Source organism: Penicillium maclennaniae, assembly GCF_028827695.1.
Source record: "Penicillium maclennaniae strain IBT 15551 chromosome Unknown utg000003l:1.0-5670915.0:1.0-5674809.0, whole genome shotgun sequence".
In the NCBI taxonomy this organism is placed as follows: domain Eukaryota; kingdom Fungi; phylum Ascomycota; class Eurotiomycetes; order Eurotiales; family Aspergillaceae; genus Penicillium; species Penicillium maclennaniae.
In genome coordinates, this window is record NW_026623215.1 from 212,896 (window position 1) to 227,376 (window position 14,481).

General features: G+C 46.6%; 2 protein-coding genes across 2 annotated transcripts; both read right to left on the reverse strand.

The window, feature by feature from the left end:
• Positions 1–2,421: 2,421 nt before the first annotated feature.
• Positions 2,422–8,428, reverse strand: N7477_002159 (uncharacterized protein; the record flags this gene model as incomplete). The annotated part of the gene is made up of 9 exons (XM_056963822.1): positions 2,422–3,854; positions 3,919–3,997; positions 4,054–4,751; positions 4,823–6,190; positions 6,246–6,324; positions 6,727–7,652; positions 7,706–7,940; positions 7,997–8,255; positions 8,307–8,428. 9 exons carry the CDS (start codon positions 8,426–8,428, stop codon positions 2,422–2,424), a joined length of 5,199 nt encoding a protein of 1,732 aa, XP_056823775.1.
• Positions 8,429–12,419: 3,991 nt separating this feature from the next.
• On the reverse strand, positions 12,420–13,398 carry N7477_002160 (uncharacterized protein; the record flags this gene model as incomplete). Its single annotated transcript, XM_056963823.1, has 2 exons — positions 12,420–13,117; positions 13,179–13,398. The coding sequence occupies 2 exons, from the start codon at positions 13,396–13,398 to the stop codon at positions 12,420–12,422; spliced, it is 918 nt and encodes a 305-aa protein (XP_056823776.1).
• Positions 13,399–14,481: the final 1,083 nt, after the last annotated feature.

Consider the following 14,481-nt stretch of genomic DNA (forward strand, 5'->3'; position numbering starts at 1 on the left):
CTGCTCCTTGGATGGAACTGTCAAAGAACTAGAAGAGATTTGCCACAGACAAAGTTCGGACTTCGGCTTGTAACGTCCAATTCTGGTCAAGATACTGAATAGCCCCGGTGATCTGGGTGGGTGACGCGTACTTCAAGTTAGAGGCTGCTTCAAGGAGTGCACTGATGCTGAGCGAAGCCGAAAAGTTAGACCCAGTATTGACCCATTCATTTCCAAGGAAGAGGTACATTTCGCGGATCTCAAATACGGGTACTGTGGTCTGTTAACTGGCGGGATCTGCAATCAATGTTCCGTAGAACGCGACATCTCTGGTCCCTATTCGTAATTTCACCTAAACAACAGATGGAGGTATCATAGACGGCCACTTGTCGTGTCCTGCAATTTTACTTAAGTCAAGGGATGCAGGCCATCTTTTAGGATCTTTCATTAGAATTAGTTGCATGAATGCCATAGTCTTCATATCTTAGCAAGAGACGCGCTGCATCATCCACGTCAAACGGCGGTGCTAGAATAAATGACTTATTAGCATGGTCCTAACCTGTACATCAACCATATGATAACTTACCAACCCAGAGATCTGCCTCAAGATAAGTGCCGTCAGGATCATCTTTGCCCGGTTTTTTGAAATATCCATAGGAGACGAGAAACAGCAATAGATCAGCTCCGTCTCAGACGCAGCGCCAGTTGCATGTCAATGCGAAGCAAGATCAATCTGGGGCCTTTCGAAGCAGCGTTGTCCTCAAGCTCGAGTGTGAACAATTGGAAAGCAAACGTATCGAAAGTTCCTGGACCGACGGACTACTTCTCCAGCTTCCAGAAGTCAAAGGGGGCATGCAGTAATTCGAGTAGAGTCTGCCAAACCCGTTTCCAAACCCATTGCCAAACCTTCACAAAGGTACAATCTGGGGCGGTCTCAAGAACGAATGCGAATTTTACTCTATCTGGCTTGAATTCAATGATGGCCTTCATTTCTACTCCTCCGATATCCGCTTTGAGGATTGTGAAGATGGATGATGAATGATGAGAGATATGATCGATGATTGATTCTAGAGATGAAGCTATGGATCTAGATATCATGGAGGCTGAGGCAAGGATGCGGTGAAGTGGGGCAGTATCCCACCCAATTCAATGCGAACAAGGATCAAGACCAATTTAGCTGTCGAGTGGACGTTTACATCCTGGTAATAAGGGGATGCTGAAGCTTCTGCAGTCGCATGCGATTCTTCATCTGCCTCTTCTGGTTGCGCTTCCTGAGTTTCTAAGTGAGACTCATCAGTCTCCGGTACAAGGTGATCCTCCAGCCGAGGCTCATCGATATCTGGTGGAGGGGCGGCAGCGAGCGGCTGATCTGCTTCTCGATCAATTATTTGATATGCACGCGCAAGAAGACGACGCTCATTCCATTGTTCACACCCGCAACTCTTCCACTGCGCCCCGCAATTGTAGCAAAATTGGGCACCACAGCGACAGCTATTGCCGTTTTCTGTTAGAAATCAGGGCCTTGAGAGGTAAAGAAATGGTATTTGCACAACACTCGGAAGAGTAGCAGTACTCAATCTTCTTTTTCTCGTACTGCTCTACTAGATCGGACTTGAGAAATATGCGAGCTATGTTCATATTCATGGGTTGTCGGCAGCATCGCGGAGGGAATAGGGATTCATCTATCATTGAAGCTTTGAAAAAGGTCTTCCAAACAGGGACGACAATACTCGTGCTGACAGGGAACACGGGCCACGTTGACAAATTCTGTTTGTTCTCTGCAAGCTACACATCGACGGATTCGCGATAGTGATTGACAGTTGGTCAGGGTTGGTCAGGCTGCCCAAGCAGACGATTCGGCTTGCTCGGTTTCGGCATCGGCTGCGCCCACGCCCCCTATGTTGTGGTACCCTTCCATGCCGGACATGCATAAGATCTGGAGTTTAGTCAGAGTCTCATCATCTAAAGCCGCTGATTTTGATTCGAAGTCATCCGAAGACACAAGACATCCATCCTCCGTCCATTGACGAGCAATATGTCGATCTTTGGACGCGTTCTCTCTTCCACTTGGTTCTCAGCCAGAATGCGTCCATCAGCTTGTACTGTAGCTGCGAAACTCATGGCCATTCGTCTATCCACCAGTTGACTGGCTTTCTAACATATAATTGGATGACAGACAATGGACCCACTGAAGGTTCCTTCATCTTCCATTCAGTGGGGATTTGAACAGGCGAGATATCAAATACAATAGGAAAATTATCAGATTGTAGGAAAATATATGGCGGAGTTGTGTTGAAAACCGTCACGAGTCCTGTCATTTCGAAAAGGTCTTTCCATGGGCAAAGTACGTACTTCTCAGTGCTAACGAGCGTCTTAAGTAGCTACATGTCACATGCGAAAAGCATCCAGAAAAAAAACGATAACATACTTCCATTTCGCAGCCTAACCTCCAATCCGAATACCATGCCATATATTCTCGCCATTCATGAGAGTCTTCATGGCACTGCCACCTGCAACGAACGAACCAAGGATAGCCATCCCTGACCCGAGAACACTGAGCTCTACGCTTTTGTTAGCCTCGCCAAGTGCATACGCCAATCCACCAAGATTGCACGCAAGATCCGAAGACAGAGTCTCAGGAGCCGACGAATAAATCTTCTCAAGCGTGTCCACGCCGAGAGTGGTCACTATGCAGAAAAAGTCAAGAACTGCCCGACCTATTGCACGATTCGTATCCCCGTCGGCACCAAACGTGAACTTCTCCTTCCACTCTTCAATGACATCGTAGATGGAGCTCGCGAGCCAGGTGATAACACGCCAAATCCAGGGTCGATAGTTGTCTTGGCCCTCCTTCTCAGAATCGTCCTGAATCAGGAAGCCAAATGCGGCCTGGCCGATTATGAGTCCGACTTTCCAGGTGCGATCCAGTTCAATCTCATATTTTGTGTCAAAAATGTCCCCGATGCTGCCGAAAATTCCTAGTCCTGCGGCTATGAGGCCGGCGATGCCGGAGTAGGTAACGAGGTCGGATGGAGGAGGACCGGCAGCAGCGTCAAGGTTCATGGTCGCCAGTCCCTTGGTCGAAAGCGAAGTCGCTTTGATGACGGGTCGTTGAGTAGGATCCATCTGCGAGGCAAGAGTCTGGGGAAAGCCTGGATGGTCCATGCCGAACGTGTTGTGCTGTTCGAGTGAACCAATGCCGGCAATCTCAGTCACCACGACCATGGGAATAGCCACCAGGAAGGAGATGCCATTGACGATTGAGAACTTCTCACCGTCTCCGAGTAGCTCACTGACAAGTTCGTAAAGGTCACTGATGATCGGCAGGTTCCATTCCGTTTCCAATAAGCCCTTGAAGTCTCCAATTACGTCTTCGATAAGTTTCAGGAGACCATCGACAAGTGTAGCAAAAACAGAGATGATAGTGTCTGAAACGTCGAATGCAAGCTGACGTAGATCATCCATGGTGTGATTACGAACAAGCGCGAGCACGTCTCCGGCATCCGTACCAATCTTGGAGATGAGAACATCTGCAATTGGCTTGAGAACATCGTTGAAGATTTGCGTGACAGGGTTGCCAGGACTAGAGACAGCCTTGACAGTCGCAAGAGCGGCGGTTTTCGCAGGACTTGCACCGCCCGAAGCCGAGTGCATGAAGTGGTACGCGGCGAAATTGCTCTGAGGAGAGTTCCACGCCGTCGACTCATCCTTAGAATTGGCCTGGCTGGTAGTTGCAGCAGGTGTTTGCGTCTTCAGGTTATCTGGGAGAATGATGGCTTTAAGTGACTTCTCGAGGGTATCTGCAACGCTCTTCGATGCTACTCGAGCCATGTCGATGTATTTTGCGGAGTTTGCCTCGGCAAAGTCAAGGAAGTCTGTTGGGAACAAAGATAAAGAATTAGTTCAAAAACTGAGCATCACTCTCCGAATCCCCCTTACTTGTTATGGTTGATGCGATCATCTTGTGTGTATTCCAGATATGATCCCAACCTAATAGATTTCCAAGCCACGCCAGGAGCTAGAAATCGCTTTAGCCATATTGACTTTGTATTAGTGAAAATTCCGTCCACTAACCTTGGAGATATCTATACCAACAAGCTTGAGGATATAGTTGAGGGCTTTGAAAACCAGCAAAAAAGACTTCAGCGCGATTGACACGACCTTATCCCCAATCGTAAGAATGAATTGAAGGACTCCTTGAGCCTTTGAAATAATGAAATTAATTCCCTCAGACAGGACGATAGGTGCACTCTCTACCGCACTGATAATCTCGCCACCTAGTTCTTCGAGATGATGCCACACGTCTCCTGCAATATCTGTCAAATCACCGAGTGAAAATTTGGCCATTTTGGCCTGCTTGACGACAGCCTGCGCAGTGTGGAGCGTGTGCAAATTCCATGTTCCCCGCTTGAATTGCAGTCCCGTTGCAAAATTATCGGGCAAATGGTTGGCCGTTAAGGGCGCATTCAATGTATGCTTGAGCTTCGAAGCACTAGCTTTGTTAGCAATCGGGGATGGCTGAATGGGCTTCTCGATAGAAACGAAAGTATTTCCGGCAAGGGTTGGTGGGAAACTCTGGACTGCTGCTGAATGTAGTGTCATGACGTTCGCTGCCACCCCGTTGGCAGTTTCTGCTGAGGTGTCTTGGGAGAGTACTGGCTTTCCATCCTGCGTCAAGGCATTCTTGAGCGAGTCACCGCTGGTGATTGACTGTAGGTGAGCGTGTATCTTTCCACTAGGATATATATTGATGGTCTCAAGAAAGGCGTCGCCTAGGATATCAGGTAAAGGAAAATTAGTGTGAGGGTTCTTGAAAGTAGAGAAAAGAAAATGTTGGCCTTACTCTGTATGTGTAACACAGGCGGACTTATATCAACGGCTGTGCTAATGATAGTGATATTTCCCATCGGATCTGTGGGAATCTCGGCGGCGACATCCTCATCCAAGGAGTACATCAGACCGTTGATGACGCAATACTGCCACTCGCTCGAGGTAACCTTGACTATCTGGCCATTAAGTGGTAACCCTTTGGCCTCCAGATGAACGTGCGATGTGCAGGAATCAAAATTCAAGACATAAGGGTCGTTCTTTATCACGGCAACTTTGCTTCTCCAGATGGTGGAAGCAGTATCTTGCCAGTAGTGCGTGATTGATTGGTCCTGCGTCAACACAAACAGCTCGTTTGCCTTTTTGACTGCCGACCTCATAGCAGCAACCTGGAGGACATTAGATGCGAACAAAATAGGCGTTCTCCAAGCCACGGATATGTTTCCAGGGGTTCTATGGCCGTAGATATAGTAGAGCTTGTTGGGACTAGCCGTAACCCAGAGTGAGATGTCGTCACCGTCAAGAATTGCCTGGATCTCATGCACATCAGAAATATCGCCTGAGACGAGCTCCATGGATGCCGCTTTGCCATTCGGGATTCTGTAAACGCCAGTCCTAGCGCCAATGTACAGGTCTGATGCGGGATCAACTGGATCAGGTCGGCTGGTGGCTGTCTCGATTGTGTTGTAATCCAGACTCCTAAAGGCTGATGGAAGCTCGTTATTACCCGGGCTGTAGTCGTAAGCAAGTGAACCTTCGTTCGCATCTGCGGTTGTAATCACGCTAATATGCTTGGACTGGCCAATTACATAGAGGAAATAGTTCGCGCGTTGACCAAAGTTATGGCCCATTCGGTGAGCAAGTAGACTATGTGGGGTGGGATCGAGTTGCTCAGGAAGCTCCAGCCTTTGGGCTGTCGTATCGCCAGCTTGAACTTGGTAGTAGATATGCTTAGAGTTGGTCAAACCTTCAACAGTAAGCACCGGGCGATTTCCATCGTCAGAAGATCCCAAACCAATTGCATCGGGCACGAACACCTTGTCAAGGCCTGAGACCCTGGTGGAGAGAGCTGAGAGTTTTCCAAAGTCGGTGCGAGACAAGTCGTTGGAGAGTAAGCTCGCAAAGAAAACGTCAATACCAGGATCGTTGTTTTTCTGGAGACAGAATGCAATAGAAATACGGCCTGAAGTATCCTGTACCACGTCGAAAGCTGTGGCTGTTGCATACTCTGGAAAGCTGTCCAATAGATGTTTTGTAGCCCAACCGCTGGAAGAGCCTCCAGAAACGCTGGTGAGGAGGTTAAACCTCTTGTCGATTCCAATGCCGAATAAAAGAGGTTGGCCAGTATTATCCTGGACAACAACCATATCCTGTGTGACCGATACTGCCCAGTGTCAGTCCTCTAATGACGACGCATTGCGCATTACTACTTAACTTACCAGGCAGTCCGGCTTGAGAATTACTCATCAATTCGCAAGAGACACTGATGTCAACGTTTTCTTGCGAAAAAAAATTTTCCTGTGCCTTTCAATGAAAACTTGTCGATCACAGGAGCTCCTAGCGGTTTGGAAGTATTGGGTGCAGCCGGTGAAGCTGCCTTGATAGGTTGTGGGATCGGATTTTGGCTTCTATTCAGCATGCAAGGATTAGAAGAAATCACTTCCAGTAGGTTGTCCTTGGAGTCGAACTGGCAGAGTCGGCTTCCGTTCAGTCTTCTGGCCTTGACTCTTAAATTCAAGAACCTTAGAAACGTGATTGGAGATGACATGGAGATTGGGTGTAGCTGCACCACCAGTGCTGGTTTTGTAGGTCAACTCCATCTCTGTCATTCCCTCCGACGAAAAGGGCAATGTTCTGCAGCAGCGGTTAGAAAGCAAACTCTCGTCGAAATGACAAATGGACTTGAAAGACAGCGCGTACCTTGAAATAAAAAACATCTCCAGCTGGGAGCATAAAAGAGTTGTGAGTCGCATCGAAAAGGTGATCCATGGTAACATTAACTTGAGGTATTCCATCCACATGAGCCCCCCAATTGTCGCTAAACGTGTTCTCCAAGTTGAATTTACCAGCAGTGATCGCGTCAAGAAGGCCACCCAGCACGATACCAAGTCCTCCCAAGAATTTCGCCCAGCCATTCTGGTAATTATCATTATTGGACGAAGTTATAGTGATAACAGGAGTGGAAGCTTTGATGGTTGGTTTGTTAGTCGCGCTGTCAATAGTGCAGTCCAGAGTGATCGTAGATGACCAGGTCTGGTCCATGCTGACCCACGAAGTGGCCGTGTTACCAGCACCCACGTCAGTGTTGTTGGTCTTCTTGATATGAATGGAGCCGAGAAGGTCTATCAAAACCCCAGTGCTCGTTGGAGACCAGTGTACATCAAAGGAGTTTTGGAAGTCGTCGTCAGTGCCACTCGTATAGTAGACCTTGTACGAAAGCCCAATTTGGTTACCATTGGCATCTTTCTTGATAATTTTGGCCTTGTCGTAGTCGTAGTCGTTGTTTGAGGAGAGGGTTAAGTGATCTTTAACAAGACTGTGGGTCTGGTCCGCATAGGTCTGGTAGAAATTTTTCAAAATGACCGATTCTAGCAGGCAGAAGGAAGAATATATCATCTTGCCATCGCATTGCTCAGTGGTGGCAATCGGATTGTAATCGAAGTTGCCAGGCGTGCTGTGCTTTCCAGGACCGTTCTTCCCCCCGCTAAGCTTTGTGTTGAGAATGAAGTTGACAGTGCTCTTATTTGGATCATCATCCTTGTACAATGTGAAAGTACAGCCGACAGGTTTCATGCTGTCACTTATCTGGGCGTCAGCAGGGTTGACGGTCTGCGGTGTTTGAGTGACTATTGACTGCATTAGACACCTTAGGTACGCAATTTTGCGGTCACAATCTCACCTGCGTAGCCAAGGATATAAGGATTTGCATTCGAATTGGCCTGAATAGCGCCGAGGTAGGAGGACATGAAGTAGGTAAACATTTCCATTGCTTGAGGCCCACTGTTGCCGACGCTTGTCACGGAAGGATCAAATCGTAGAAGGTTAGTTGATTCAAAGTTCACGAAAAGCTGCGAAACACTGAATTGGTTGTCCAAGAAATTGTTAAGTTGCTGAATCATCTCCGCTGGGGCTGCCTTTCCTCGTCACGTTCAATTCCAGCAAAATCCAAGTCGACGGCGATTCCAAAGACCCATTTTGTCATGTCCACTCCCTTCTGCATGTTTCCAGTTCTGAGACTCCGTGTGTAGAGATTACCTGATTTGAAAGAAAGGACGAGGTTAACGACCGTTCCGCTCTTGTCGATTTCGATAGTGGGATGGTAGACTGCATTCATCGAAGGGTTGACCGGAAGTCCGTTGGTGTCCCTGGGGACACTGGTCCAGTCTTCGTGGACGACAGGCAGCCATTGGTCCGCATTATTGGGATCTGCTCCCATCTCGATGACAAGTCTATAAAGATCAATTCACAAATTGCCACGTCGAAGATACAGAGTAACGCACGTTGTCTTAATCGTCCCTATGTCAGGATTTGCCAAGTGATTGAGTTGGTCGTTGATCGATTTCTGCGTAACAGCTACGACCATGTCATAGCCAGCAGAGGTAAACACATCATTAACCTTCATGATAATCAGTGAAAGAGAACCACTGTAAAACTAGATGGCAAAAGACTCGCAAGAAACGATATAGTACTAGTTTTCTTGAAGAGTCAACTGAAAAAGTTGAAGAAAACATAAAAGGGCAGAACAATTAGATGCCTTTGTAGATTTTGATGTGTTCAGAATGTCACAGCTAGCCGTCCAGAACAGCCAAGATGCTTTCCACATGCATGGGCAAAGAGGCCGAGCTGAACTCAGCCCCAATGACGCCCAATAACGCCATCTTTCGGTCTAGAGCTCGATATCATTGTCACTTCAGAGCACATGCCCCGCTTTTTCAATAGTGATCCCATGAAATGAATAACAACATGTTCTACTGAGACTGTTCCAACATAGACAGCTGAATAAATGTGGCTGGCGCGACTTTTGAGGGCTGCTAAAGGTTGAATAGCAACTGGCCAGCTCGGCAACAAACACCATACCTCAGCCTTGGCAGCCCTAGGGCTGGCTGAAAACAGGGCTTTAGAATTAGTCCTTAACCCCCGCTATCATTGCCCCATATCAGCTGTCTGATCTCACCTCTCCAACGCTCATCCTATATATCTCACTGAGATGTTGTTCAGATTCACCTGGTCGCTATGGCTTGCCGCAATGAAGTTGGACGGGATAAGGATGGCATTCCAGCCCTCAGTCGTGGCTTGCATTGCTAGCAAGAAAGAAAAGGTAAATACAAGACACTGACTACGTGGACTCGCTGAAGCATGGACTCGCTGAAGGCTCAGCTGTGCGCCACCAAGGTCATAAGTTCCTGGTGATTTATCAGTAAGTTCTCAGTAAGTTCTCTCATAAAGACCACAGGGTTAAGTGGTCAAATTGACGAAAGAGAGTTGTCGTCTAAAGCACGCCTTGTACTGGTCTTGTACTTCAGAATTTCATTAATGCCTACTTTCTTCTAAAATGTGCTGATTGGAACATCTCCGTACTTTTCTAGATGTACACAAACCCTGGACATGCCACCACTCTACTTGTCACATGGCTACCGAAGCCGAGAATGAGGTTCAAAGCGGAATTGCAGCAGGTACTCATCCCAACCTTAGGATGTGCCACATAGTGGTATTCGAGCGCAGTCAATTGTTCTGCTGGTCTAGTCGTTCTGGATATTGGGTATAACTGCTATTATCCATTAAAGAAGTTGCAGATGCACTAAGCCCCCAAACGAAAGACAATACAAGCTCCCCGCCCGCGGCCCTTCAATTGATTGATTGAATGGTCGATGGAATGATTGAATGATTGAATAATTGAACAGCAAGGCTTAGGCCTGGCGTAACCCTGAGAACATCACTTGGAATCGTCCAGTCTTTCATCAAGTCATCGCGCGTTTGAAGCTGCATGAGGAGACCCGCAGCAACATGCCAGGTAATGTGGCAATGAAATGCCCACAAGCCAGGATTGTCAGCCTGGACCCGGATTAGGGTCCAACTAAATGCATCCACCATCACAGTGTCACAGCGCATGGGATTTATAGTGTTCAATGAGTCATAAATGTCTCACAGAAAGTACTGATTCTGGGAGCTCACTATAACCCAGAACTGATATCTGTGCAGGTGGAAGGGGTGGGATCCATTATCAAAGTTTTGGATGAGAATATCAATGACCTGATTGTCAGGGATATTGAGGATATATTGGTTCTGTAATCTATATGATGCCCCTACCCTGTCTGATCATAGGTAGTATTCCCAGCGCGCAGTTAGGGAACTATCCAATTCAGAGTGGGAATATTAGATACAGTGTAGGTTGTGCTGTTAATATATGCCTAGTCCAAGGCACTGTTCCTAATTTAGAAGGTGACCTGGATAAGAAAGAGCTGTGCTACAGGGGGTGCCTGCTATACCATTAAGGGCATAAGAAGAGTGGAATTCAAATCTTTATATAAGGGATCTATGATATTAATCCAACCCACTGACTCAGGTCCTGGCAATGCAGTGCTATTACTGTAGGCTAAAATCCCTAGAACTATAAGATTAAGGATAAAATTTATAATGAAGAAATAATAGATGTCTATTTCTGCGTACATCCAGTAGTTAGTCACTGTTTGATTGGTATTAAGCATAAATAAGTAACACTGAGCTAATATATTCTTTAGGGTCTGGAGCTCTAAGGGTTTAACCATAGTGCTTTCACCCTCAATCACCATCATAGTGTAGTTATTGATTATAAACTGGAAAGTGGCAAATGCTCCCATATTAATGATCTAAAATTAGGTTTTTATATTTTACTCAATAGGAAAGAGAGCCTGGGTGGAGTTGTCATAGCAAGTATAGCCACTATTAGACTGATATAAGGAACAGTTAAAGTTAGATTAGGAGAATCTGAGAAGGGATAGGAGATGTGTTAGGCCTCGAGGTACTGAGACCTAAAGGGTGCTTATGTGTGAGCCGAGTGCGTACTTATTGCCGTGTAAGAGCATGATTGCCTAGCGGCAATCATATTAGCCTTTTTGATTCACGTTTCGATTGCTGAGCCACTCGACCTAGTGCAGGTCTTGAGAGCTAGCTTTTATTATTTTATTTAATAAGATCACGTTTCTTTAATTTTATATTTTAAGAGATAACTTATAGGTAATTTCCTTTATTTTTATACACATATGTCTTGTGTGTATGTAGAGCTAGATGGCATAATTACTAAGTATTCTAAGAGGAATATAATAGCTAAGCCCTACTATTATAATAATTAATTATAACTTAGATATCTAGCTAAATATATTATATTATAGTCTAGGCTAGATAACTTAGCTAAGGCGGTAGGCGGTAGGAAAGTAAGGTTTTATATCTAAATAGACTTAGCTCGGACTTAGTATCTTACTAATTTTACAATTTGTTTTTTAAGACCTTACGGTCCAGACTTCTTGACCGTATAGGTCATGTATCTTAAACTGTTTTGTACCGGCCTATGCACTTCGTGTTTGTGGACGACGATACCGCGGTAAACTGTCAGAGCCGGCGCCACTACGGCCGTGTTCCGCTAGCGTCCGCATTGGGAGGCCATCTTTCCAAGACAGACTATTAGTCAACGTTCCAGGCTCCCTGAGGGCTCCGGATTTAACATTGACCGCCAGCCCTATCTCCGTGACTACGGAGGGTCTACGTCTACAGAACCAACCTGTAAGGCGTAGACCTGCCTTCAGAAAATTCTCAAGTAAAAGCGACTTATCTTCATAGAGCAGAGAAGACTTGAACTTTGTTGCGCCTCCGGCACGCATGTGCGTAGATGAAAAAAGAAAAACCATGAAAGTACATATGATAGGATGTATCGCAAGTTCGATATTAAGGACAAGACTCCTGATTCATCATATCATCCATTTTCGATCGCAACCCCAGTGCTTTCCATTTATATTCTCATGTCTCCTACGCCCCGCATGTTCGATAGATGCTCCATCATAAGCGTACTCATCGCGGTGCTGTCTTGAAACTCACGCAGCCGTGAAAGGTCATTTATTCTATCATCGTGAAATCAAGTAGACTAAGAGCAGGGAAGTTGGCAATTAAGACCCACGTCTAGATGGGCCCTGGCTGCAACATAATCCACGCGATGCTCCATTATCGATTTTAAGAAAGCGCAGGTCCAACTGCGACAGTATATTGAACAAGAAAATAATCCCCCTTCAAAGGATCATATGATTGCATGATCTTAACATTTGTCACCCAATTAGAGTCATATTTTTAAAACCACACTGACAGAGATGAAGCCCATTAACGACCTATTCGACAGACCATACAAACCAATATCTCTCCTTTTCGGGAGTACCAAATCCAATAGACTAGACCGAAGACTGCACAGGAAAAAGACAGATATTACAGAATAGAAGTACTTCGCTGGCCTAGGGACACGCGCCAATGACGAATGACACACATTGCACGTTATCGAGTCACCAATCCATTAGCATACAGTGATGAAGAGACCCAGTCTTATAAATTGTTAGTTTGTACTCTGTAGCATGGTAGAAACAGGAGTAAAAAACTTACGGAGCAGGGTTAAAGTCTTCGAAGAAGTTTAGCTCAGTGCTACCAGCATTCTTCATCTCATAGGCCACCGTCTGGCCAGCGGGGCACGAGAAGGTCGAGATAATGTAGGAGTTACCAGGCGAAACAGTAATATCACCGAAGTCCTGGGAGACAGACGGAGCGTTGTTAAAGGTCGTCGAGGTAGTAGCAGCCATGGACAATTTGGAAACATCGATCTTGCCATCTCCACTAAACGTGAAAGACGATGTCTGGAGATTGGCCTTCTCGGGGAACAGGAAGACCAAGCTACAAGTTTTGCCCGAATCAGAGGAAGGGATATCAAAGTTGAAAATGCTAGAGACCGTGGAAGTCACTTCGCCATTCGACGAGGTACCAGCAGCTTTGTTGGGGACGAGGAATCGATAGGAATAATCAGGTGGGGGGGATTCATAATTGCCCGAGGAAAGCGCAGCTCCACAGTTAGTCGAAGGTGGCGGGGTGTTTCCACTGGAGCATGAGCTGGCTTGCAACTCGATCTTCTGGCAGTTACTCAGGTCGTTACTTTGGGTAGTATAAATGTTCAAACCCCCGTTGTCACCAGTCTCACAGGCAATGAAGTCGGGACTGCCATTGTATTCTAGCAAACCGTTGGAGCTGATCGAGAAGCCGGAGGTGGGGGTAGCTCCCACATCGCACTGCAATTGAGTAGTGGGTGCTATACTCTCGATTAGTTCCGAACATTGCCGGTTTATGTTTGATCAAAGCGCATCACTCACGGGTCAAAATGCAACCGCGACCTTGGCCATCGGTGATGGAGCCACCGTTAATACAATATTGTCCCGCGGGAAGACTGTTGTCTCCGATACGGTTCTGACCATCACTGAGCTGACCGACCGGAGACCCGTTGGAACTCAGAGTAAAGCAGCAGCTGCTAGCGCGGCTGACGAGGGCCTGAGATCCGGCAGCGAAGGCTGCAAGAGTGAGATAGCCCTTCATGTTTTATGATGGAGAGCCGAAAAGGGACAAGGGTAAGAGGAAAATATTACTTGGGAAAGCTGGGAGACGCTGAGATTGAAGATGGACAAAAAAAAAATAGTTCTCCTAAAGAAAGTAGCATACTTATACCTAAGAGGGGTTGAAAATAATAGGTTGCCTCAAGGAGCAGGTCCTCGTAAACCAAGCTCTCCAACGGTACAGGAGACAAAGTAGACGTCATCCTAGACCGAACTTCGAACCCTCGTTGACTTCCAAAGAACCTATCAGCGAGACCACACATGTTGAGTCCCATCATGAGCAAGATCTTGTTACCCTACAACATACTCAATTAGGACAATGACCGGCGTAGCTGGAGTGGCGACGTCATTGACCATGGCTCCAGCGTGACCGGCCGAGAGGAGACCCATATAAACAAATAGCGGATCGAGCCGATAAATAATCGACGACCGTAGGTGAGAGTCTCATGTTTTGATGAGTACCAATCGGGATGGGATGTTTTCGAGATGCCGACAAAGGCTAGCTGTAAAGCGTTCAAGGTTCATTTCCCCGCAATTCATCCAATCCGTACTCAGCAAAAGCACAGTGATGATTTAGTGGCGGACACACAGGGGTAAAGATAGTACAGTTCTGCAGAGAGGAGAGAAATACAAATAAACAGCGCTTGAAGCATCGAGGTCATGGTCAAGTGAGCCTTTTGTCTAACGAGACAAGACATCATGTTGTGGGGCACAGTCCTTCAACGACGGCCCCCGGATGCTACGCCGATGCATCTGCGCGCACGTACATGACTTCATGCCAAGGAAGATCGATGAAAGAATCCCCGCCTTTTGAGTCAAAAGTGACAGGATTCCATTCGGATCTCATGTAGCCGGGACTGAGTGATGATGTTACAAACTCGTCGGCTCCACCGGCGACGAGTCCCAGCGAACGACAAGCATTCTATTTTTGTGCATTTGGAACGAACCACAATTGTACCAAGTTTGGGTACGGACATTGCCCATTGACCTGTGACCTCGGTATAATTTGCCAAAATCGAAGAGAGTTTGTTGTGAGAAGCAGATCTACACCGAGGTGATCGAAAAG